Below are 27,940 nucleotides of genomic sequence, written 5' to 3' on the forward strand. Positions count from 1 at the left end.
ACCGAGTTAGCTTGGTTAGCTTGCTCAACTCGACTCAAAGAAGCTCGATTTGACTCAGTTTGAAGTTGACTTCGAGCTGAGTTGAGCTAAGGCTAGCTTGACTCCATTCGACTCGATGTATACCCCTAAATGTACTATCATTAAAAACTTCTTAGGACATACCTTAATGTTTCTGCTATATTTATTTTCCATCCAATTTAATGATAAGGTCACATAAGCCTAGATGAACCGAAAATACAAATATAAGCTTGCTCTATCACCACTTATTCATATGTTATGGTCTACCTAATAATTGGATATGCTTCCTTTTTTAAAATAATATCCTAAAATGATCTGGTAAAAAAATGAATGGACTGCATAAATACATGATATATACAACAAGGAGGGCCGCAATGTCAAGTCTCACCTAATCCATTGACATGTTGATCTTCTTTTTAAGGTGGAGGCATGAGTAAAGCTATTGAATTATTCTCCCGAAAAAATGAGGTGCTTGGACTAGATAATTGTAAGATATTTATTTCTTCTTTTTTTAATTAGTGTTTTCTCATCATGTGGCTTAGCTGAGACCCATTAATAAAATTAAAAATTCTATTACTATTTTGTCTTTTTAATATAAGTTTCATGTTTCAAGCTGGCATGAATACAATTTTTTTTTTTTCATTCATGATATATTATTACTTCAAATTTTTCATGCTTCCCATGAAAATTAAAAATAATAATAAATAAATAAATAAAACTCCAGAGTGATACATTGGGTCTATATCTTTTAAACATAATGATCTTCCAATGATCCAAACCATTTATACAAATGTCACCATAACCCATGCATAATTAAAAGGTTTAAATATTCAGTATAAGAGTTTTTCTTCTTTGTTTTTTACTGAATCTCTTATACAAGTGAAGTGCTATCAAATAAACAGTTAAAGTCCTTTAAAAATCCCAAATCCAACTGCTGGTGTCCTGATGTATCTTGTTACAATTAATTGGCATGCATTCAAGCAAACGTCGTGGTGAAGGTTGCCCAGTGGAGTTTTATTTCAGATGGTGTGATTAGACACAAGCATCTCTACACACGTGCCAATATCTTGTGTGGAAAATACGGAAACGGATTGGCTACTCCCCCGCCACCAGCCCCGTGGCTGCTGGTCGTTGCTCTGTGGGCCCCATCATGATGTATTTGTTTCATCCATTTTTAAAGATCATTTTATGTATGACCCCAAAAATGAGAGGGATATAAATCTCAGGTGGACCACACCACAGGAAAACAATAGTGATTGGATATCCACCATTAAAATCCTCCTAAGGCCCACTGTACTGTTTATTTGACATCCAATCTGTTGATTTGGTAATACAGATCCAGATGAAGGGAAAAAGCAAAGATAAGCTTGATCCAAAACTTTTATGGCAACCAAAAAGTTTTTAATGGTTGACTTTCATTCAACACTGTTTCCTGTCACGTGGGCCACTTGAGATTGGGATATAACTCATTTTTTGTCTCTTAACATAAAATGATCTATAAAAATAGATGGACGGCATGGATGAAACACAGACATTATGTTGGGGCCCACAGAGCACCGACCATCAGCCATTGGCTGGTGGCAGGGAGAGTAGCCTATCCGTTTCCGGGAAATACCAGAGGTGTCAGATGGAATAATCCAAGACAATATAATCGCTGGCAATATCTGTCAGGAAAGGTTTCATTCGTTTTAGAAATGGTGGACCACTTCATCTGTACTCTGGAATAGTTTCCCTTGAGCTCTTCATCTGTACTCCGTGCAACTTTAGACGGCGATCTAGGCCATTCAAGTATCTCATGGAGCATAACCCAAAAATGGACTGATTGGATTTTAGTAATCATCTGATTTTTCCCTTTGGAATTTTGGACCACTCACTTTTTACTTTTAACCGTCCATTGATAGCCATGATCAATTGGAAGGCTAGTATTGCTTGAAGAATGTGATTTTAGACACATGCTCCATCAACGATGTGCCCCACAATCTCGACAACATGGATCGCCGTACTTGAGTACTCATTGTGAATATGATAATGGTGAAGTTTCAAATGAATCTATCCCAAGATATTTTAGTTCGTTTGGGTGCACAAAATCTGACGCGGGGATGAACGTGATGAGGATAACTACTCCCAATCCACGGAGCTTCTCTGGACTCTTCATAGAGACTTCTCGAATCCACGAGGAAAAAAAAGCAAAAAATAGAAATAAATTTTAAAAAATTCGAAATTAATGAATTAATGAATAAAAACGAGTTCACAACCCTTTAAATAGGAGTACTAAGCAATGGGAAAGAAATCAGAATCAAACTACAACTCAAACTCCTAGAATCCGCGACTTACTATAAATAGTAAACTTACTATTTATAAACGGTCGTGATGTCTAATAGTGCGCAAGGTTTTCAGCCAAAAATAGTAAGTGTCCTATTTGACTTCACCAAACCGTTCTCCTAATTATTCTAAGCTCTTTTCACATTGAGCGCAACTCCTAAAGCCCGACGGATGAAGAGTTATATTCAAACTAAAACTTACTATTTATAGTAAAAATGAAATTAAAACAGGAAAACGACCGTCAATCCAGGAATTTTTCGTATTTCAAGCTGCGCAACTCGGCATAGCCGGGTTGGTTGGCTAAAGTAGCTCGTTATACCTCAAAATCATATATTTTACGTTAAGTAACTCATTCTGGATTGCGAGATACGCTTGATCTACGGTCCGACGGTCCGGATCACTTCTGTCGTCGACCGGGCCTTTTTTGATCCATCTTGGCCATGAAACTGTCCGCGACCCGCTCTACATCAAAATCTAACATGTTTCAATATTATTTATGTTGGGATCTCTAATTCAAATTGCAATGAGGTTACTTTGAAATTGAACCTATTAAGGCCTGTTTAGAATGTGAGATTAGATGGCACTGAATTCCGTTTGGTGGATGTGAACGCCCTGCGCCAGGGGACACACTTGGCTAACCGTGACTTCCTCCTATTTTTTACTTTCAGCGATGGTTTATGAATTATGATCGCTTTATTTTCTTAGTCGTGCATTGGTAGGGTATGTTTTGAATTTGGATAATTTGACTGGAGTTGACACTAGCTAAATATATTCTAGAATCTACGATCAACTAGAAATTATAGAATTACTCGTGAATCAGAGATCCTTGTATAGTATAAGTTATGTGTTCTCACATACCCTATGACTGAAAAGTATGGGGTGTTACACATAGCCACCAACACCACGACACATGCTTAATTTCACCTCGCATTTGTCATAATCCTTGTATAAATAAGTGGTCATACAAGTACCACACATGATCATGTAGTTGGGTGCCCACCAATGCCACTAATCTCATATGGTTAAGTGGCCTCATACTCATCTTACGATCATATAGGGGAAATGACCTTATGAGCATTTGGGCTACTCTATGAACGATTTGGATTGCATATAAACATCATCATGGAGCCTAGAAAGATTTGAATGGTAGGCAACCCATTTCCACAGTTTCCAGTCGTGTAGTCCACTTGAGTTTCATATCCGTCTAAAATTTGATCTCATATCTTAACATGATCTTCCAAAACGAATGGATGGAGTGGATTTCCCACAAACATCATGATGGGCCCAACATAACTTCCAATGGCAGCAACTTATAAAAAGGCTTTTACTCGAAACCTGTGTAAGGTGATGGGACGTGACATGACCTAGCTAGAGACAAATCGTCATGTGGAGCCCACTATGATGTATATATTTTATCCACATCGTCCATCCATTTTGAAAGATCATTTTAGGGCATGAGCCTAAAAATAAGACATATCAAAGGCTTAAGTAGACCACACTACATAAAGCAGTGAGATTGAAAACCTACCATTAAAAACTTCTTGGGGGCCATATAATTTTTTGATGTAATTCATTCTTTGGCACATGATGTTAAATTAAATTCTGAATCCAATGGACGAAGTAGATTCAACACATCCCACAATGGGCCTCACAACCCTTAACACATGACAATTTCGACCCTTGAGTCATGACAAGCATGACCCATACCATTAACACATAACAATCTCAACCCTTAATACATGACAACCACAAGCCAGACTTTTAACACATTACAAGATATTTTTATTATCTTCTACAGCAATACATTATAAAATCTAAATTTTACATCATTTATTGTCTTCTACTTTATAACCACAATTATCCATTTCCATTTCAAATCCCTTCCAACAATCAGTTATTTGCATGATAACAACTACGACCATCCCTCTCTATCCATAATATAAAAACAAAATAGCTTATATCTCTAAGAAAATGATATTTTACAATAAAAATAAAATAAAAAATTCATTCTAGATATCTTTCACCTATGAGCGGCATTCATCTCTAAAAAATGTGGTGGTTTTAAAAAAAAAACAACACTCATTTTTAAAGCCGTATAAGTTGTTGGTGGTGCCCATACATCGTAGAAGTCAATGATGGTGACCATATGTCGGAAAATGCGGTCAGGAGTAGTCATGTGGCTCCCAGAAGACATGATTGAAAAGAAAGAAAAAAAAAGTCCGGTAAAAACGACAAAGGAAGAAAAAGGTCGGTAGAGGCACTAGGCTCTTAATCAAGAGCAATTTTGTCTTAAATTTAAAAAAATATATATATATCAAGTAACATCTTTAAATATCCTAATTTTTGGAGCGTTTGGCTATAACAAGAGGTTACTTTGGTTAAATTCTCTCACTAAGGCAAAATGAATGCATGGTGTATAAAAATCATACATCGTGGTGGCACTTAGAGTCGTTGCCTGTGCGGAGCGGGCATAAATTGGTCTATCCATGCCGTCCATCCATTTTTCCATCTAATTTAAGGGGTTGAGCCCAAAATCAAAGCATATCCAAAGATCGAGTGGATCGTAACACAAGAAACTGTGGGGATAATGATTTCTACCGTTGAAACCTTGCTAGGCCCCACAGTGATGTTTATTTTTCATCCAACATGTTCATAATTTCATATAGACATGGATGAACAGAAAACAAAAATATAAGCTTGATCCAAAACTTCTTTGGCCTCCAAGAATTTTTCAATAGTATAAGTTCAATTCAACTGTCTCATATGGTGTGGTCCATTTGAGCACTATATATGCTTTATTTTTTTTTTGCTCAAGCCCTAATTGAAGCATATCCAAAGATCAAGTGGATCATAAAACAAGAAACAGTGGGGATAATGATTTCCACAGTTGAAACCTTGCTGGCCCCACAGTGATGTTTATTTGTCATCCTAACCTGTTCATAATATCATACAAACATGGATGAAGCGAAAACAAAAATATAAGCTTTTTCCAAAACTCATGCGGCCAAGAATTTTTCAACGGCAGACTATTTCCTATGGAGTTGACCGTGAAATGCATTGAATTGACCATGAAGTAAAGGGAATTGACCGTGAATTGCATGGAATTGACCGTGAAGTGAAGGGGAATCGTCGGAATTGTTCGTGAAATGCATGGAATTGACCGTGAAATGAAGGGAATTGACCGTGAAATGCATTGAATTGATCGTGAAGTAAAGGGAATTGACCGTGAAATGCATGGAATTGACCGTGAAGTGAAGGGGAATCGCCGGAATTGACCGTGAAATGCATGGAATTGACCGTGAAGTAAAGGGAATTGACCGTGAAATGCATGGAATTGACCGTGAAGTGAAAGGGAATCGCCAGAATTGACCGTGAAATGCTTGGAATTGACCGTGAAATGAAGGGAATTGACCGTGAAATCCATTGAATTGACCGTGAAGTAAAGGGAATTGACCGTGAAATGCATGGAATTGACTGTGAAGTTAAGGGAAATCGCTGTAATAGACCATGAAATGCATGGAATTGACCGTGAAATGAAGGGAATTGACCGTGAAATGCACGGAATTGACTGTGAAGTGAAGGGAATTGACCGTGAAATGCATGGAATTGACCGTGAAGTGAAGGGGAATCGTCGGGATTGATCGTGAAATACATGGAAACGATCACGAAGTAAATGAAATGAATGAAATTGACCGCGAACTGATTGAAATTGATCGCGAAGTGAATGAAATGGATTTTCGACCATCAACCTGATGGAATCTTTAAAAATAACTAGGTTGGTTATCTAAAGTAGCTTCTCCTACCCCAAAATCATATATGGTACGTCAAGTTACTAATTTTGGTTTATAAGATATTCTTGTTAAATGAATAAAGAACGAAATGAAAAAAAAAAAATTTATATGCTTATATATACATATTTATATAAATATATATTAAAGAAAAATGTAAGTAGAATAAAATTCTCCATGTAAAAAAAAAATGCACAGACTGCAACGGACTATAGTTGTGGCTACGGTTATAATCCGTAGCTATAGGGAAAAATACCTTCGATACATATTGAATACTCTTCGATATGTATCAAAAATTGCAGGATTTTTGAGGTAAACTTGCTGGACAGTTCTGGACTTTTTTTTATTATATCGAAAGACTTTCGATACATATCAAAGGAAATGTTGAAAAAGCAGGGGCTGTTTCTATGGCTACGGTTATAATCCGTAGCCATAGAAAATCCCGTAGCTATAGATTCCTAGCTCTTTTTTTTTTGCTGTTGTAATCCCCACTGCTTTTTGTGAGTCCTATTACGAGGTATGTGTTATATCCAAACTGTCCATCTATTTGACAAACTCATATTAAGGCTTGAGACAAAAAATAAGACAGATCTAGCTATCAAGTGGACCACATTGTAAAAGGCAGCGGAGGATTGAATGTCTACCATTGAAACCCTTTTAGGGGTCCCAGAAGTTTTGGATCATTATGAAATTGGTTTTTCCTCTTCATCCAGGTCTTTGTGACCTTATGAATAGATTGGATAGAAAATAAATGTTATGGTGGGCCCTACAAAATTTTTAACGATGAAAATCAAATTTCCTGCTGCTCTTTGTGGTGTGGTCCAGTTGATCTTTGTATATGGTTTTTTTCTTTTTTTTGATAATGCTCCGAAATGTTCTCGAAATATGAATGAACGTTGTGGTATAATAAATACATAACTGTAGAGCACATGTAACTTTAATCTCTTTTGAACCATTCGTACAACTCGGAGTTCGAGGAGCGCCCGCGCTCGTCTTCGAGCACCAGGCGATCCGCCTCCGAAGGAAAGCGGGGGCATTTTCGACCTGAGAAATGGGGCCGTACAGCTGGGCTTCTTCTTGGAAGGTAAAAGGCAAGTGGGCTTAAAGAGATTGGTGGGCCATGTATAGGTCGTACAGTTGGAAATCACCTTTTTTTTTTTCCCTCAACCCTCGAAATTATCGGAAAAATGTAGACCTCGCAGTGTCTACTCAGTACAGTAAGTGCAATGAGGGAAGCGGTTTTATGTACTGAGTAACACCTATGGGGCCTATCGTGATTGATGCATTTTATCCACTCTGTTCATCTATTTTAACAAATAACTTTATTGCATGATCTCAAAATTGAAACATATAAAAACTTAAAGTAGACCACATCATAGGAAATAGTATGAATTGAACATCTACCATTGAAAAAATCTTAAAGGCCAAAGAAGTTTTGGATCAAGCTGATATCATCCATGTCTTTTTTTATCTTATGAACAGATTGGATCACCTTAGGCCATATATAGGAAGGTTTCAAAGGTGAAAATCATTATTCCCACTGTTTCTCGTGATATAGTTCACTTGAGATTTGGACATGCTTCAATTTTGGGTTACTAAAATGATTTGGAAAAACTGATGGGAGGCGCGGATAAATCAAATGCATTCATGGTGGGCCCAACTGAGTTTACTCGGTGAGATAAGAGCGTGCCGAGTAACTCAATGCGCAAACCGACTTTCCCGATGAGTTACGGACGCCGATTTCCTGCTAAAGCCTTTTGCACCAAGTTCCTGCGCAAGGATGCTGGGTGAGGCACACAGAGATGTTTATGATAAATCCACCCTGTCCATCCATTTTGAGTGCTCATTTTAGTAAATTTGACTAAAAATGATGTGTATCCAAAACTCAAGTGGGTCACACGAGAGGGAAAATTGGGGAAAGAAATTCCTACTGTTGAAACCTTCTTGGGCTCCACCTTGTTGTTTATATTCCATCCAAACCGTTTATAAGGTCATTAATACCATGATTAAGTCAAAATACCAAAAAAAATTCTTGACACAAAAATTTTATGGCCCCAAAAATGTTTCAACTATTCACACTGAATTCCCACTGTTTCCTCTCGTGTGACCCATATAAGTTTTAGATACACATCATTTTTGGTCACATGTCCTAAAATAAGCTCTCAGAACAGATGAATGGGGTGGATATCTCAGAAATATATCCTTGCCCCACCCATCATCCTTACGCAAGAACTTTATGCGAAAGGCTTCCGTAGGAAATCCGCGTCCGTGAATTACTGGAAACGGATTGGCTACTCCCCCTGCCACCAGCCCCGTGGCTGATAGTCGGTGCTCTATGGGCCCTGATGTATGTGTTTCATCCATTCCGTTCCTCCATTTTTACAGATTATTTTATAGTTTTATGCAAAAAATTAGAGGGATATACATCTTAGGTGGACCACACCACAGGAAAACAATGGCGATTGGATATCCACAATTAAAATCCTCCTAAGGCCCACTGTACTGTTTATTTGACATCTAATCTGTTAATTAGGTCATACAGGACTAGATGAAGGGAAAAACCAAAAATCAGCTTGATCCAAAACTTTTATTGTCCCCAAAAGGTTTTTAATGGTCCACGCTCATTCAACATTGTTTCCTGTAATGTGGTCCATTTGAGATTGGGATATACCTCATTTTTGGTCTTCTACCATAAAATTATCTGGAAAAATAGATGGACAGAATGGATGAAACACGTACATCATGGTGGGGTCCATAGAGCACCGACCATCAGCCATTGGCTGGTGGCAATGTGAGTAGCCAATCCGTTTCCTGAATTACTACGCAATCCGCTTCTATTGGGTATTACCCCACTGAGACCTAGAAAGATGGCCCTAAGTAGAGGTGTACACGAACCGAGCTAGCCCGGTTAGCTTACTCGACTTGGTTCGAAACAGAGTTTGAGCCGAGTCAAGTTGATTTTTTTAGTTCGAAAATGAGTTCAAGCCGAGTTTGAAATTGCCCCGGCTCGACTCGACTCGGATCGAACCCAGCTCGAATCCAACTTGGATCAAACCACTTTGGTGACTTGGTTACTTCGATGTTGATGTTGCTCACCAAGTGTTTGATGAAATGACTCAACGAAGTGTGGTGGGTGGCAAGGAAGGAATGTATATGAAACCATCACTCTTTTTTTCTTGATTATTATGTTGCTGAGAAGGTGTTTGATAAAATACCTGTAAAACCATTGTTGCTGTCCCAAATACAATAAGATTTTGAAAGTGTAGTCCAAATGTCCGTGAAAATGTTGCAAGGGCAAACTCAACTCAATCTTGGCTCGAACTAGCCTAAGCAGCTGACTGAACTGAGCCTAGCTAACCAATCAGACTCCGAGCTGAGTTTAAGCTGATGTCAGCAAGTGGCTGAGCCAAGTCGAGCTGAGGCCAGCCCGACTGGGTTCGACTCAATGTACACCCCTGGTCCTAAGAGAGACTCTATATGGCCTACCCTAATGTATATGTTGTATCCACGCCGTACATCAATTTTGAAAAGAAAAATCATTGTAGGATGTGAACTCGAGGAGGCAGATTGAAGGCCAAAGTGGACCACACCTCAGGAAGTAGTTGGGATTGAAAGCTGATGGTTGAAAGCTTATTGGGGACACAAAAGTTCTGGATCAAGCTGATATTTATGATTCCCTTCGTACAGGTCTATGTGACCTCATGAACAGGTTGGATGGTAAATAAACATCACGCTGGGCCTTAGAAAGTTTTCAACGGTGGGAATTCAATCCCCACTGCTTCGTGGTGTGGTCCACTTGAACCTTAATTCTGCCATATTTTTTGCTTCATGCCATAAAATGATCTTTCAAAATCGATGTACGGTGTGGATAAAAACATATAAATCACACTGGGCCCCACGGATCCCCTAACAGGACCGGTCCCTCCCTAGGTTGGTATTGGTGGGGGAGGCGGATTGCGTCCTACCCCCGCCGGTCACTGGCCCCGAATGGGCAGTTCTGTGGGCGGTACCACCGTGATGTATCTGTTTATCCAAGCCGTCTATCTCTTTTCTCGTATCATTTTTAAGTCATTAGCACAAAAATGAGGCAGATCCAAAGCTCAAATGGATCACACCAAAGATGAGTCTTTGATTTAATGCAACTTGGTTTGTGCATTTAATGCAACCAAGCTTATTAGTTGGTGTGGTTCACTTGAGCGTTGGATCTAACTCATTTTCGCGTTTTGCCTTAAAATAATCTGAAAAAAGGGATGGACGGCTTAGATAAACAGATACATCACGGTGGGCCCGCCCACAGCACTGCCCGTTCGGGGCTACAGAGGGGGTAGTTCCCAATTCGCGCGGCCGTGCGGAGCTGCGAAAAGGCACCGCCTCTCTCTCAGAAGATACTCGATACCAGTCCATTCAAATGAGAATTGGGTATTTGATTTTGGTGGTTTGAAGTGAGACTCGATCCTTGAATCCAACATCTGATTCTCTGTTTCAGACATGGCCACCAGTAAAAAACCCACTGTGTCAGACCCGAAGAAACGTGCTTTTGAGGCCTTGGAACGAAGATTTGCTGCTGCAAAAGCGGACCTCCACCAACAGCAACAAAAGAACAAGAAGCGAACTCATGGAGAAGAAGAAGAAGCTCCAAACAAGCACTCATCTTCAATTTCTTCTCCCAAACCTAACATCTCCTCTCCAATGCCCTCCTCCAACAAAGGTCTCTTTTTCAACACACACACACACACACACACACACACACACACACACACACACACTTCTTATTCACACAAACCCTTGTTTGTACAGTGAAACCTATTGATATTGGTGATTTGACAAGGTCGTATGTGGCTCTAGACCATGATGTAGATTTAGATGAGCATGCTTTCTGTTGCATTTAGTCTATTTTTATTTTTATTTTTATGTTATTATCCTGAAAAAGGAGCCTTGTTAATTCAATCTTCTTGCCAATTTTCAGGACATTTTGCATCCCAAGATCGCATATCATCACAGAAAGCTTCTGGAGTCGCAGGTAACTTTACTTGGATGTGCTTGTGTTGTGTACATGAGAAGACAATTTGGTGATTTGTGATATCTTAATCTTACACAGACGTGGAAGCATCCAGTCCTGCATATTTTCTGCTGTCTCAACCTGTACATGATAATCTGCTAATGACTGGCACAGAGGTACTTGTTTGTTATCAAAAGGTGTGTTTGGACACTTAGTTGAACTGAATTGCCATTATTTGATCAAATATGAAGAAAATGACTGAGGTGATCAAATAATTTTAAATCATGGTGATGACAAACTCCTAATTGCATTTCCTTGCATTTCAAGTTTGCCTTGAAACAACTGAATTGCTATTTGGGTTTTGGCGTGATGTTTTAAAAACCAAACTGGATGCCCTACCTTCAAGCCAAACTGGTTCAGTCAGATTAGCATTAAGTGGGTCAGCCAGACCAGTTCAGCAATTTCCTGGAGTCCATCTTAATTTAATTAACATATGGTTGAGGAGTCAATGCATGATGTGTGCAATTTGCTACCGTTTTGTACATGGTATGTACTGTTGATTGGCGCACATTGCATTCTATCCGCACCGTCCAATAAGCCAGCCAAATATGGGATGAATAATAGTAATAAAAGATGCCAATTGGAAGTTCATAATTATGTAAGCCATCATCCTTTTAAGGATTGTCTGTATGGTAGGCTTGGTAGCCCCACTTAGAATGGGCTATGACCAAAAACTTAAAATAAAATTAAAAAATCCCACTCTTCCAGCCATTCTATCCAATCAACGGTCTACTTTTTATGAATGAAGACCACCGAAAATCTTTTTCTCTGTGTCACACTGCCATATGCATTTTTTATCTTTTAAAGTGTAAGTAAAATTTGATATAACTAAAGTAAGCGTGACAATTATTATAAAAGCAGCAGTAAGGCTTTAATGACTACTACCTTGTTTATTTTGAGGTTTGACTAAGTATTGTGTCACATGGAGATCAAAAGTTTGCATAATGATGATTGTGAACTGCCAGATTCCAGGAATCCAGATGGAATGAGAAGTATTTATCAGAACCGGTCGATTTGATGGGTTCATTAACAAAAGGCCATAGAAACAGCTCGGTGGGTATTATGGACCATGTTTACTGCCAGTCCTGGCCCAACCTGGTCAAACTGGGCTGCTCATTCTGGTTTTTAAAACATTGGCTTTTGGGACTAGTCCCGCATTATGACTGTGATGGAGCCAGTTTCACTTTGGGCATTTTCTCTTTATAGAGTTTAATGTTGCAATTCAATTCAATTGAGCATCCAAATTCCAAACGGCCTTAATTCCACCTGCCACTGTGTTTGTTTGTGCTAATGCATCCTTAGCTTTTTTCCTCTCTCTCTCTCTCTCTCTCTCTCTCTCTCTCTCTCTCTCTCTCTCTCTCTCTTTTCCCCTTCGGGATGCAAATGCAATTGTGCAGCTTTCAAGGAGAAGAGGGAGCATAGGTGACAAAATGGTCCACGAGCTTCTCCAAAAAGGTGACTCTGCTCAGAAGTATATGCAGGGATCAAGAGGCATGAAAATTGACAATTGGCTTCTTCTCGATAGTTTTGTGCAAGGGCGTGGTGCATCAATGGGTGCTTGTTTGAGATCTATAAATAGTCGCTCAAAACGCTCTAAAAGACACATGTCCATGCAACAACATCGAAAATGTGGCTCATTAGATTTGCCTCACGAATTCCATAAGTAAGTTATTTGGTCTTCTAGGCATTACAATGTTACAATCTGTTTTCCTCTAGGCTTGCACTGTTTATCATCACAGTCTGTTATCCACACCCACACACACACACATAATGCATCTATAATTATTTGCTAGTTACTTGTATACATTTATATTGGTCTCAGTAACCCGTTACTTTTCAAAATGATTTCTTTTCTATGCCTTGTCAAGGGATCTATTTCTTATGGTAAAAATAACATTCTATTCATTTTCTATTCTCAACATATTGCACTTCCATCTTTTGTAGACTTTTTAGATTTTACGCTTAGTTGCATGACTAATGAAATCTAGATTCTCCATCTGGTGGGCCTACAAAGGATGGCCCACTGTTGGTGAAGCACATCAATTGGAAAATCATAGCTATCAATTAGTAAAATCTTCCCCTTTGAATGTAGATTGTTCCCATTTTTTATTGACACTTGCAGGCCATAAGTTTAACGGCTATAGGGCATATTTTGTGCTTTTGTACCATGGAAACTATGATAGGCTGATAGGATACACCGTGGAGGAGTGCATTTGAACATATAATGCTCCCCCAAGGGTTGTCATATTTCGGTTGGCTTGTTGGGAGGAACAAAGCCCTTGGCATCAGTAATCTAGGGAACAGAAAGATGGATTTTACTGTGTATTGTGTAAATTTTGGGATGTTGAATTGGTGGATCATTCATTTGTGCACCTAGACTTTGTGCAAGACATTTGGGTGAGGTTTGTCAAGCTACTCCATTCTTGTTGGGTTATGACTTTATTAATTGGTTCTTTTCTAGTAGGGGTGAAATGGGCGAAGCTAGGACTTGGCCGAAGTTGGTCCTGGCCCGACCCTAGAGCCCTAAGCCTTGGCCCGGCCCAGTCCAAGCCTTAACGAGCTAAAGAGGTTGTAGCCCTAGCCCTTTCCATTGCCCTTGCCCTAGAGGGATAAGCCAAGGCTAGGATAGGGCCAGCCGGATCAGGGTCAGGCCAAGGCCAGCCCTACAAGTTAGAGATAATTTTTACATATATGCTACTTGTACGACTGGATTTGGTTTACAATTGGCGTGTGTGCATTCATGAATCATCATGCTCGTCTAAAGTATCGAAGTTTTCCTCTGCCACACCTATGTCAAATAAGATCATTCATCAACCAAGCGTATGCCCTACCCAATTATGCACCATGTGCATGGACTTAAATGAATGCATCACGTACTATCCACTAATCAAAATTGAGGTCCACAATTTAGACAATTTATAAGTGCTTGCGTAATCATCCACCATACTCTACCTCAGTACCAAAGTTCTTTATATATAATTATATATACACTAGTGTACAACTCTAAAGCCTACATTACTAATACCGTACCATAGAGTATACGGCAGGGCAACATGCCAAGCTGAGGGTCTGGGCTATTCATCATTGGCCCTGGCCTAGCCTGGCCCAAACACCGGTTCTAGATTTCAAGCCCAAGCCCAGCCCTCAGGCCAAGTTTAGTGGCCCAAGCCTTAGCCCTTTAGGGCCGCATCACCTGAGCTGAGCTGGGCAGCCCAGCCCATTGCCACCCCTACTTTTTGGTCTTGCATGAGGATGTTGTAAAGCCAAGAGGGTTTGTGTTATCCAAGGTATTCCATAATGGTAACGAACTTCCACCACCATTACCATTACGATACAGGTGATAATGGTCGTTACGGCCTTTTTTGTTTTCAAATGGAATTGTTATGCATCATTTTTGCTATAATGGCCGTTTCAGCCCCTTAATGTGCAACAGCTACCACTATTAACCGTTTTGCATACCATGGTGGCATGTTTTGCATTTGCCGGGTTTATGGTCTTATGGGTAGAGCGAAATAACAGAAAATTTTTGCAATCGCTCAAGCAGCCCCAAAGAGGTGTTTAGGAGAGCAAAATTGAGTATGGTTGCATGGGATAAATCCTTCAACTCCTTTGATTTTAATTATTTGTAGTTTCGTACTTCTTTATGCTACAATAGCTTAGCCATTTGTATTGGGGCGATGATCCCTCATCATCGCTCATTCTTTTTTCTCCATCTTTCTTTCCTGGTAAATTTATTGTTCACTAAAAAAATAAAAGCAAGTGCACATTTTCTTTTTTTTTTTTAAATGGCTTCATCAAGCAGGTGTATGAAAGTCATTTTAAAAACCAAGTTTAGTTGATTTACTCAAACATATATAGATGCATAATAATAAAAATCAAATTAATGAAGATGTACAATTGTAGTTTTCCCATTTTATAAACGAAGGGAAAAAAAGGTACAAAAGAACTGCAAGCGGACAAAAAGGCCATTCTGTGGTGCTTGTTCACCACAATTTAGAAGAACAGGCTAAACTTTGCACATGCTGCTCACCCCATCTACTCAATTGTGGCAAGTCATGCACCATGCATGTTGCACACATGCAAATCAATCTGGACCATTCAAATCGGGGTATTCAATAATGGAACGGTAGCCATAATAGCCACCGCCATTACTGTTACAATATGGACCGTAACGGCTGTTACGCCCTTTCTTTTTGTTTGAAAAAAAGAAAACATTTATCGGCCCCGTAAGGCATTACAGTTCTTGTAACTGTTTTTAAAACCTCGATTCAAATTTTGTGCCACATTTTGGATTATTCATAACCCAAAAGTAAATTGATACCTTTACCGTCTGATTTTGACCCTTGTATTCTGACTACTCACGATCTTCTTTTTATCCATCCATTGTGTTCTCCAATTGCACGTTCAGGATCATCTACTCAGTCCAGTTTGAGCATTTGCTATCAGTAAGGCCCCTGTTTGATGCTCTCAACTGAGATATATCTATGCCACGTCTGTGCTGGATAGTGAGCTCATGATACACTTTTGTCACTTTTGTAAATCGCTGTCCCATAAGTTTGTTTCCATGTATGATGTTTAGAGTTTATAGTATGTATCTCTGCATGAGTTTTAATATCTTGTGCTGGAAGATTTTGTTGTAGATATACAAATTTTCTCCCTTAATAGCTATCGGTGCCTTGAAACTATTAAAGAGGACAATATTTAAGTCATATCTTTGTGGTGGTTTGTGCAGCTTCAATCTGTTCAAGCCAATGCACGAAATGTGGAAAGACTATACGATCCAACTTCTTAAAAACAATGGGTAAAGATTCTCATGCCTCCACTGAGAATTAATGTGGAAAGGCATTTCAGTGTGTTTTCTTTCTTGATTCAGCCATCTTGACATCATTGATACTTGGAGCATGCATCTGTTATCCATTTTCATCATCTATAACATTTTTCTGTGTATGCTGCTCTTTGAATCCTTCCATCCGGATCTAATATTCCAGGAAAGGCCAATTAGCTCAATGTCTTCTCAATGCAGATTTACATGGTGCAATTCTTCAAGGTGATCCAATTTGCATATGGTATATTATTTTATATAGATTTCCTTTTTGGAGGTTTTTTTTAATGCACAAGAAAAAAAGAATTCTTTCCTAATCATTCTGTAGTGGATAACAGCTTCTATTCTTGTATTGGCAGTTGTTGAATGTAAAATGCCTGCCTTCACTGGAGTTAGCGGCATTATGATTCGAGAAACTACAGAAACATTTGGAATAATCATGCAAGATAATAAATTTCAAGGTAGTACATCAAAATGTCGACTTGATCTAATTCTCCGTATATTTATGAAAGTCAGAAAATCACATTAAATCACACACTCACCTCTGCAAGCAGCCACATGACACATGTATGAGACATCCAAGCCATGTATCAGGGAGACTCACTATGTAGACCATTCAGCCAAAAAGTTGAGCTGTTGAACTCTCAAATGGACTGTAGGCCACACATGTATCAAAAACAGTGACAGTCTATTAGGTCCTTTGTTGCTTCAGAACATATGTTGCCTACCTGATGGTTGAACAGCCTAATTTTTGGCCCTGGTGGGTCCCACCTATTACATGACCTCGCCTTCTACAGACTTGCCATGTTGGAACATTTGACTATTCATGTGGAGGGGTGCATGTTAGGCTAGCATTCCTCACATGGTAATTCATATTCACACCCACCCTGATTGATTTGCTGTACCCATTTCCGTGTTTGGAACTGAAAAGTGCATTATTTCAATTCAAGAAATGGAGACTAGGTCAATGCATGTAAATCAGGATGAGAGTAAATATCAGTTCCTTTTTTTTCTCTCTCCTTGACAGCATCTTGCATCTTCATTCCCATCTTTTCACTGATCTCATGAAAATCAGGCTCATGAACTGTATATGTGTGCGTGCGCGCATGTTTTGGATTTCCCAGTCACATCTAATCCATAGATCATGCCTCATTACTAGCTCATAATTTTCTTAATCCATGGATTTGACTTCGTTTCTTATGTCCAAGGTTTTTTTGCATCTTTGTATGTATCGCACCCCTTGGATATGGAAACACGTGTCAATATTGTCTATAATATCATGGATACTAGGAAATGTATCCCTATCTGAGAGAAACATTGGGGAAACATTAGGAAAATAGTGGAATGTTTCAATGATACTTCAAGAGATTTTAGAACTCAACATATTATATATATATATATATATATATATATATATATATATATATATATATATGCATAGCTGCGCAAAACATGCATTGTCAAACAACCAATGCAATGATATCCAAAATGAGTTCATATTATTCAAATATCATGCAATATGTTAATGAATGTGATATGGGCCTCCTACATAGGGCCACTGAGAATCTGAGATGGGTTATTTTGGTCTAGGAAATGCAAGGACTGTTCCAATGCCGGCCCCCATTTGTTTCAATTGTCCTACAATCATGAAAAGAACAAATAAATAAATAAACAAAGGAGAGTGATATGATGCAACTCTAACCATAGGAGGATGTAGGCTGGCCCTGATTGGTTGGAAGTGTCTAATGGATGTGCTTTTCAAGCACTCAATGGTTCTAGACCAATGAAGATGCGGTTACCGGAGTAATAATTTGTATCTGGGGGCCTATCATGTGAATGTCCGAATTGACAAGCAAACTTTCCAGACATTCAATACTTGGGCTTGACATCACAGCATCATGCACCCTACTATTTTGTGGCCAACTACTTAAGCATGTCCATTCCACTTTTGACCTAATGGTGGTACATTTGTATACCTCAACATTTAAAAAAAGGTTTGAAGATAAGGTTTTGGGAGGACATATGGGTGGGGGAGCAGAAATTGGGTGAGGTATTCCCTCATCTAGCAGGGCTCTCGGTAGAGGCAATGTTCTGGTTGCAAGCTGCTTCAGTATGCAAGGGGAGGAGATTATTTGGGCCCCGTCATATAGAAGAAATTTAGATGACTCTGAGGTTGAGGAATTGGTCAATTTGTTGAAGCTTCTCTCCAAGGTGAATCTTGTGCTATCAGAATCGGATTCGTTGCTTTGGCTTTCAGAGAAATCTAGGAAATTCTTAGCTAAATCTTTTATCAAGATTCTTAGTGGCAAAGGGTACAGTGTCGGGATCAATTAGTCTATTACTTATGTTTGGCATTGTAGTGCTCCTCATAAGGTTACTGATTTTTCTTGGCTCGTGGGTTGCAATAAGGTGTTAATGGTCGATAATAATCACAAGAGGAAGGTGATTCTTCCGAATGTTTGTTTTATGTGTTATCAGGATTCAGGATGAGGAATCGGTGGACCATCTATTTATTAATTGTTGGTTCACAAGAAGGATGTAGGAATGTTTCTTCAAATTGTTCCAAATTACATCAGTTTGGCCGAGATTCATTGGACATATCTTTATATATTTTTTTTTTTAAGAACTATATTTTTCTGAAGAGACACTAACTTCAATAATGAGACCCCCCTGTACAAGGAAGCCTCTTTAGTCCATCTACCTCCTGCCCCAACTCCGTATTTTCTACCCACTACTTCTCGCCACAAGCTTCCTTTACACTGAATCTCCAAACCCACTTTCCCAACAATGCTTTGTTCATTAACTCAAGATTATGCACACCAGCACCACCCCAAGACATTGGTTTGCAGAGTTCTTCCCAATTTAGCAAATGGAATTTACGATTATCTTCGGTTTCTTTCCATAAAAAATTCTGCCTAATCTTGTCAAGTCTAGCCAACACTGATTTTGGACACTTAAATGTGGACATAATATAAACTGGAAGATTGGTCATTGTCGAGTTAATTAGTGCAAGCCCACCCCCCGAGGAGAGATGTCTGCCCCTCCAAGATGAAAGTTTTTGAACAAATCTTTCAATAATTGAGCCCCACATGTGCTTGGCCGACTTGCCAATGCATAAGGGAAGCCCCGGATATGAAGGTGGGAAGGAACTAGACCTACAACCAAACCGAAATGTAAATCCATTAATCTCCTCCATTGAGATACCCACCCCCAACATTTCGCTTTTGGCAAAATTGTCTTTTAATCCTGAAACAGCCTCAAAGCAGTGAATTATTTTCCGTAGGTTATCTCCTTTTCTTGTCCGCCTCACATAAGAGTAGTGTATCATCCACATATTGCAAGTGAGAGATTTGGAAATCTGTGTTATCCACCCGGAAGCCTTCCACTAAACCCGCTAACTCCCTTTGGTCTACCATTCTCCCAAGAGCCTCCATCACCACTACAAATAAGTAGGAGATAAGGGATCGCCTTGTCACGGACCTCTAGAAGATGAAAAATAACCTTTCGGAGCTCCATTAACTAGAATCTAGAATTTTACCGATCAAATACATACTTGCACCCACTTCAAATACATACTTGCACCCACTTCCTCCATTTGTCACCGCACCCCATCCGCATTAACATATAGTCAAAAAACTCCCAATCCACATTATCATACGCCTTCTCTATGTCCAACTTGCAAATGATGCCATTCTTTACTTTCCTCTTGCAGGATTTGATACATTCATGAGCTATAAGAGCACTATCCGATATTTGTCTACCTTTCACAAACACCTCTTGAGCCTTGGAAATTACTTAGCTTAAAACCAAACTGAATCTGGAAGGCAAGATCTTATACGGACCCCCAAGAAGACTAATAGGCCGATAATCCTTTAATGTTTCTGCCCCTTCTTTTTTAGGAATTAGAACGATAAAAGTCACCCCAAATTCTGTAGATAAATGGCCCATTTTGAAGAATTTGTGGATAAAGTTGCCCAAATCATGTTTGATCGTGCTCCAAAACATATGAAAGAATGCAATTGGAAAACCATCCTTACCTATCTCTGAAAGTGCTTTTTTTTATTTCATCCTCCGAAATTGGGCCTTCCAACAAATCCTCCAACTCCGAAGATATAGAGGGGAGAGGAAGATTGTCCAAGGAGGGTATGACCCATGCTTCCTTTGAAAGCAACTCTTTATAAAAGTTGACAACGGCTGCACATGTTTTTTTTCCTTACCTTCAACTCCTCTCCCCTTCCACCACTAGGCTAGATATTTTGTTAACCGGAGCCCGAGCACTTGCCATAGCATGAAAAAATTCCGTTTTCTTATCACCCTCTTTCAACCACACTGCCCGAGAGTGTTGCCTCCATTTGATTTCCTCCTCTCTAAGCCTCATATTATATTTCGCCTTGCATATCTCCGTCCAACCGCACTTCTTCTTTGACAGTTCCCCCACCTCTTCCTTAGAATCAAGGGCCTGGATATCCCGAAGAAATTTCACAGTTTCCTCCTCGCGAAGCTTCCATACTTCTTCCACTCCAATAATTTCTTTTTCAATAGTTTTAGCTTGTGGAAAAACCAGAATCCTGCATACCTTCCACATGGAAAGAAGACCACCATTCTCTAACGTACTCCGCAAAACCTTCAATTGATAACCATGCGAGCTCAAACCTGAACGGGCGAGGGCCCCAATCCTCCTCTTCCACTTCTAACATAATAGGACAAATGGTCGGATACCAGTTTCGGCAAACCTCTTTGGTGGGCAAGAGGGTATTTTTCTATCCAATTGGGAGATACAAGGAATCTATCCATTTTTTGATTTGGAGGCATTAATCTGGCCATTTGACCATGTGAATTTCATCCCACCCATCAGTAAATCCACCATTTCATTCCTAGCTACCAATTCTGAGAAGTCTTTCATGCTACGAGTAATTCAGGCCGCATTAGATTTTTCATGCAAGAGTCTAACCACATTGAAGTCACCTCCCACACACCACGGTAGACTCCACTTATTCTGGCAAACTTCCAGCTCATCCCATAGAAGTGACCTATTCCTCGGGGTCAATGGACCATAAACGGACATAAACACCCACCAACAATGTTACAGAACTTCAAAACGTTGTGTTATTTCCTTATACTAATGGTCGCCCATTCATTAACTGTTTTTGTCAGATGGTATGAAGCATTTCTTATTGCAGATGAGATTTTCCTTCTCTGTATTCGTGTTCTGATTTACATTTACCATAAATCACTCATTAGCTTGTGTTTGGTGGAATCCATATACCCAGATGTGGAACACCTTTATTGACTGTGTGTGTGTACTGAATTTTGTAGTTGTGCCCAAAAAGGGTTCCGTCTTTATATTTCAAGCCGGGTGTTGGAAGATTACTCTCCATGGTGACAAACTTTCTTTGAGAAATGCGGGCCCTTGATCTGATTTGAGTGCACCACCCTTGGTAATTATTCATTCGTTATGATTTGGTTTTGAACGTCTTTTCTACCTCTATAAAATCGTCCATGTGACATTACAAATTTACAAACATGTCAGCGTGCTCAGCTTGCTTGGGTTGCAATGGCTGACGAGGATGACTGTGATGCATTTTTGAGAGTTGGAAACTGGCCTGGAGTTCTCTTATGCTGGCCAATAGCCAGGGGCCCCACCCGATTGACCCAAGGAACAACCGGCATGTATGGAACACACATGGCGGCAGGTCCATATGATCCAAGCACTCCATCTCACGGGAACTATCATGGATGACTGAACATTTTTGTCCATGAATGTTCCAAGCACTCAATTGGTTGAATGTCTGCCAGTCGGATGTGATTGGCATGACTTTTGGATAGCCCCAGTGCCACCAGATGGACAGTTCGGGTCATCCATGCATGCATCCTCGTGATCCCTGGCGACCAATGTAATATCTTCTGCTAGTATGGAGGTTCAACGATTTAATAAGCACCAAACCTGCTATGGGTTCATATTGGCCATTGCTCATAACTTCCAAACCAATCCTCTCTCCTTTCTCTCTTCTTTTTCTTGGTACGTATGCTGAGATCGATGTTATCTGACATTAGGGAGGCTATTTGCATTTACAGTGAAACCTGGAAATGCTGTCATCAAGTTTCTTAAACCAATGACAGATGGCATTGCAGCAACAGTCTTACCAAGGCTTCTGACAGATCGGTCTGAATGTACCATTACAACCAATCAAATCATACTAGCCATGTGCTTGCATTTCAATGGTTGGGTTTCTTCAGATGTGGACTTAGCAAAGTGACGAAGGTGGATATGATATGGTTGTTTGTTCAGGAAAGTGCAAGGGTTGTTTTGATACTGTTTTAGGAGGCCCAGTTTCTTCAAGAGGGAACATCCCTGTTGTGCATTGAGTTTGTACATGTGAGACGGGTGGTTGGTTTATCCAAGCCCTAATCCGATGGCCCCCATCATCGATGTGCCATGCCCGAAAACCCCCCAAATTGTAAGATCCTAAACATCAAATCTTTTCTCCATTGGATGTGGACAGTTAGTGCATTTCTTCGTAACCATGTATTTACATTGCAACAATGGAAATGTTAAGAGTTGACCAATTGAAGAGATTTTTTGGTCATGTTCATTGATGTGGACCATCAAATCAATGACCATGTATTTACATTGCAACAATGGAAATGTTAAGAGTTGACCAATTGAAGAGATTTTTTGGTCATGTTCATTGATGTGGACCATCAAATCAATGGCTTGGATAAATCGTGGGCCCAACCTGTCCAACGCGGAAGTTCCATGTTCATCACCGACAGGGAACTCAGACCTGATTTTATGTATTTATTTTTACACACGCACTCACACCATAGTGGTTTATGTCGTCTATTCAACTGATTTAGTTAGGCTGCTTTATATCATCTATTCAACTGATTTTAATGGGCATTTTAGATGCTCTCTCTTTTTGCAGTTTTTAGGACCGAAGTCTGTGTGTGTGTGGAAAAGTAGATCGGTTGCCGCTTTTCAAATGTGGATGAGCTACAATCACTGGCCTAGGCTTTTCACACCATCTTGGGTTTGTAGATATTAACGGCTGATCTGTTCTTGCTTCTGGCTTATCAATGGCCCAAAAATCTGCTCAATATGACAATCCTAACCTTTTCTATTTGTAGCCAACAAATAAACAGTTAGGAAGAGGAATAGAGAAACTGTCCACATTCAACTGAAAAGAGTCCCAAGATTAGTGGTTAGGATTGTCAAATCTAGTTGATTTCTGATGGAAAAATAGAAAATGGTCTAGCCGTCTAGGGTTACCAAACCATAGGCCCCATGCAAAGAATCCCCAGTAAACTATGTGATGTCATGAATTACTGATGCAGCACATCCAATTTGCACAAGGTACACACGATCCATACTATCCAATTTGTGGGTCCCATTACGAATGGGGCATAGTTCTAAGATCACACAGACAGGATTTCCTGCATTGAATTATGACCATTGAAATTGATAGTGCAGATTGGATCATCAGAGGAACGGTCTGCATCATGGGAAAACCCATTGAAGTGAGGCTTTTGGCAAGGGCAAATCCCAAAGGGATTGCATTGATTCCATGTAGAAATACACCTAATGAATTCTCAATTTTCATCTTCTTTGGCAATGATAGATTTAACTTTGGTGCTTGCTTCATCACTGCAAATTTTTTTACCATCATTTATCCAGCAATCAATCAGACAGGTGCGTTAATGGGTGTGATCTTTATGTGGTAGGCCATCCATCATATGGCTCATAACACCTACCCTGGCAAGGCCCTCACATTGATAAGGCATGCATTTGATCTTTAAAAGATAAAATCGAGGACCCCACAAAAATCAGACCAACCAAACTAATTGGCAACATGGGCTTAAATCTTGCAACCTGTTCCAAAAATCAGCCCAGATACCCATCAGGTGAGCCAGTGTTCAAAAAAATGGACAGCTAAAGGAAACATTGCCAAGCTAAAGAAAACATAAACAAGTTTCTTTTGGGCTTGTTCGAATTCATGGAAAAGAATTAGAGAAAAATGGTGTTTTTCAATAAAGTACATTTTTGTTTTTTTGATAAATGTCATTTTTAGAAAACAATGAGAAATGAATTGATGTTTCCCTCTTGTTTTTAACAAAATGCTTTTGTAAAAAGAAAAATAAAAAATTCTTCATTTCCAACTTTATTGTTTCCAGTGGGATGAAAATTTTTCTTGAAGATAGAAGTTGGACATTTGCATATGTTGAAGATGGATTATGTCGCATGTTTTCACATCAAACACATTGACTTATGTGACTTATATGAGACGCGCTTGCAAGATGCTTGCAAGATGGATGGTGACACGTGCACATTTGAAGTGCTTCAAAATGGATGGAGGCACATGTAGTACATTTGCACCTGAGATGCTTGAAAATGAGGCTGGTACATGTTGCACATGCAACACATGGGAACTTGTGGCACATTGACAAACTTTTATGATTGGTTGTTATACATGTCGAACATGTGGTAAATTGGTGAATGTATGTTGAACTAAGATGAATTACGTGCACATTGGCACACGTGGGGCACTTGAAGGTGGTTGGCATATACAATATATGTGAAGTGGTTAAAGATGGATGGCAGTCATATCTCATAAGTGGTTCAATAGCACATGTGGCATATGCCAAGCATTTGAGGATGAGGGTGGTACATGTTGCACATGACATATTAGGGGTGTGGCACATGGAAATATCAGCCATTAAGCCAATGTCACATGTTGCACATATGGCATAATAGCATAAGTATAGCATTTTAAAATGGATGTTGACAGGTTCACATGTGAAGCACTTTATGGATAATTACGTGTGAGGAACTTAAAAGATTGGTGGTGGCACATGTAACTCACCAAATAAAAAGGCAGGTCATTTCCTCTCCTTCTGCTCAATTTCTTGAAAATCATGTTTATCAAGTTAGAGCGAGAAAAAAAAATAAAATTTACTGCAGGCGTGATGAGCTTGGAGATGGGTGGTGACACATGTAACTCACCAAAAAGGAGGTCATTTCCTTTTACTTTTCTCAATTTTTTGAAAGCCATATTTCTCATGCTCAAACGAGAAAACAAAAAAGGACAGGTCATTTCCATCAATTTTTTGGAAATAATGTTTTTTAAGTTTAGACCAGGAATAGAAAAGAATGCATCTTTAAAACAACAAAGGAATGCGAAAATAATCAAAAGTTTTTCAAGAATTAACAACAAAAATACCTTTCTCATCAAAATGACATTTTCTAAATTTATATTTCAATGAATATAGTCTAGTGAGATGAAGATGGGCTGTCAAAAACATAGAGGAGGTAAGATGGATAGTTGGTCAAATCTAATATGGATCATACATGGACGATAGTTGGAGTCGGTGACTCTCCAAGGGTTCCCTCTGTTGCCTCTCATTTTCAAATTAGGTCATGTGAGATATGCGCAAGCATGTCAAAACTGATTGTGCGGCTTGATTCCAACCAAACAACTTTGACCCCAAGTGCTAAGATAGGCAAATAAGTTAAACTTGACTGTATATGACTGAGACCTTAGGAGATCGGCCGCTTATTCAGTAAGTTGTTTAAGATGATCAGGTGATTATTGAATGGTAGGATTCGGCCTTTGAAAATGGGCTGTACATTGCCTTTTGTACCAAAAGACTTTCAAATATAAAAGCAAATAAAAAGGAAACACTTATAGTCGACGACAAGGAGTAATTGCAAAGCATCTTTTTAAAAGAAAGGCTTGTATTACAATAGAAATCATCTAGCATATGATTGTTGACTTCAATTACTGCTAAGGATTACAACTACTTAGATTACCATTATTCCTAATGTAGAATTAGGCTACTACTTACATTAAGAAACATGAAAGACATTATGCTAAGGAACATAAAGGTTATGCTAGGATAATTGAAAAATAGATTTGATGTGTTTGTTTGGGTTGGTATGAGACATTTTACCTTATGAACTCCTCTGTTATTTATAGACTTCCTTAGAGAAAACCATTTAGAAGCATTTGCCTAATGTCTAATTAATGGTTAGATCAACCGCTTCAGCACCACTTCAACCTTCCAAACTCTTATTTGAAACATGTTCCAGTAACCGCTTATCGCTAGATCACATTCTGTCTTGAACTACTCGACCGTGTTTCGCTTTCGGATGACGTGTTTTATCTAACCATTGTAAGTTAATTTCGCAACATGCACTCTAAATATACATGTGCTCTTCCAGAAATGGTTTTTTTTTTTTTTTTTTTTTTTTAAAAAGGGTATAACACCCTCATATGGGATCCCTGGGGAAGAAGATCAAGTTGGCCCTTGTATGCACTATCCACCTTTAACTGTTTGAGCGAAATATAGCAAAAAGAAGAAAAATTCATGTATGGACCTCATCATCTCCACCTCATAGGAACTATGAGATCACCCCAAGTACACCTCGAAGGGCCTGTTTGGAACGCCAGATTAGATGGTATGCAATTACATTAGATGGAATTAAGGCCATTATTGCACAATGATTGCATGTCCAGAAATACAATAGTATTTTGATTGTCCAATCCCTCCTTGGATCAAATTCTTCATATGGGAAAAACACTATATTAAGTGAAACTTGTGTTTGGTGGATCGTGGAATTGCAATCAACAGGCCAGGTTTTTTACAATTGATGCTCGTCACATGTATACATGTGCAACTCAAATGTCACATGTAAAGGGCACACATAGATGGACAACGTGGATAAAACACATGCATCAACATGGGGCCTACAAATACAATGGATTTCAAAATAGGACCGGATGATACGATACCTAAATTAATCAACATGGGGCCTACAAATATAATGTCATTTTCCAAATGCTAGATGGAATTTACATGGGACCAGCAAATCCATACCACCTAATCCCACCCAAACCCATGTTCCAAACAGGCCCAAGCTCCTGATTTGTTGAGAGGCTCAATTTCTAATTTCCTGGACACCATGAAGGCTCCATCATATGAATGCCCCCGATGGTCAGTTAAGACCATGAAAACATGTTCTGGATTCCACATGCAGTAGCATGTTCCTTCTACAAATGGCAGGGCCCGAACAAAGCTCATCAGTGCACTTTGCCCGGAAGCTCCAGAGGAACCAAATACTTTCTTATACTCCCACAAGATATAAACTGTTCATTTAGTGGACCACAATGATGGAAAGGAAAGGCGACTGCCCCAGTGCATTCTTTGAATATGGGCTCTTGATCAATGTTTTAACCATCCATTTACAGAATCCTCACCTGATATGTAGGAGGGAGATTACATAGTAGCACTAGTTTTGAGCCATAATAAGAATACATGTATAGGCTCATATGGACGCACTTACTCAAAAGGGGTATCCAGAAATGGGGTTTGAAGCATTCCTTTCAGTCCAGTCGGCTAAAAACAAAAAGATTTGCTTTTATTGAGTCAGCATTTTAACACCCATTTTGTCAAAGCTGCAGATGAGATAGGGTTTTGCAAAGTGCATCCAGACACTGTCAACAACTGTTTGGATCAAAACAGTTTTTCAGTCACAGCCCTTGGGATGGTGCATCCCATACATAACCCAAGCAATGTGGCATTTAAAAACATTTCTCAAATTAAAAATAATAATAATAATAATAAATCCGAAAGTGCTTTCAAAATGCCGCATGACATCACTCATTAGGGCTCTACCTTACTAGAGTAGCATTTCTCTAATTAGGATTGTAACAGCTCTTCAATCAAAGTGAATCTCAGGGCACTGGCCCCTCCATAATAGGCCAGCCAATTGAACAGCCAGGATCTCACATACATGCCACATGGACAGAATCAGTCATATAGGGAGAAAATGAATTAAATGTGTGCATCTCACATAGTTCCCATGCAGTCAACTGTAGTTCCCCATTTCCTTTATTACCAACAATCATTCCACCTAAGCTTCAAAACAGAACA

At 39.3% G+C, this 27,940-nt stretch overlaps 1 protein-coding gene across 13 annotated transcripts; it reads left to right on the plus strand.

The window, feature by feature from the left end:
• Positions 1–10,497: 10,497 nt before the first annotated feature.
• Positions 10,498–23,654, plus strand: LOC131226739 (ribonuclease MRP protein subunit POP4). 13 transcript variants are annotated; one of them, XR_009161995.1, is made up of 10 exons: positions 10,498–10,836; positions 11,095–11,148; positions 11,227–11,303; positions 12,585–12,850; positions 15,920–15,988; positions 16,176–16,234; positions 16,369–16,470; positions 21,326–21,447; positions 22,917–23,363; positions 23,481–23,654. XR_009161995.1 is itself a non-coding variant. In XM_058222422.1 (9 exons), exons 1-8 carry the CDS (start codon positions 10,617–10,619, stop codon positions 21,421–21,423), a joined length of 945 nt encoding a protein of 314 aa, XP_058078405.1. In that variant the 5' UTR covers positions 10,498–10,616; the 3' UTR covers positions 21,424–21,447; positions 22,917–23,654. The 13 variants fall into 13 exon arrangements, 7 of the variants coding, with proteins under 7 accessions (XP_058078405.1, XP_058078406.1, XP_058078410.1 ...); XR_009161996.1 differs by having other exon boundaries at positions 22,917–23,040; positions 23,138–23,654; XR_009161998.1 differs by having other exon boundaries at positions 22,917–23,040.
• The last annotated feature ends 4,286 nt before the right edge of the window (positions 23,655–27,940 follow it).

This window comes from Magnolia sinica, chromosome 15, assembly GCF_029962835.1.
Source record: "Magnolia sinica isolate HGM2019 chromosome 15, MsV1, whole genome shotgun sequence".
In the NCBI taxonomy this organism is placed as follows: Eukaryota; Viridiplantae; Streptophyta; class Magnoliopsida; order Magnoliales; family Magnoliaceae; genus Magnolia; species Magnolia sinica.

Excerpts from the sequence above, each read along its gene's own strand:
- LOC131226739 (XM_058222422.1), top strand. The coding sequence starts at position 10,617 with ATGGCCACCAGTAAAAAACCCACTGTGTCAGACCCGAAGAAACGTGCT. Across the intron at positions 10,837-11,094 it reads AATGCCCTCCTCCAACAAAG|GACATTTTGCATCCCAAGAT; the intron begins GTCTCTTTTTCA and ends GCCAATTTTCAG. Across the intron at positions 16,471-21,325 it reads GCAAGATAATAAATTTCAAG|TTGTGCCCAAAAAGGGTTCC; the intron begins GTAGTACATCAA and ends TGAATTTTGTAG.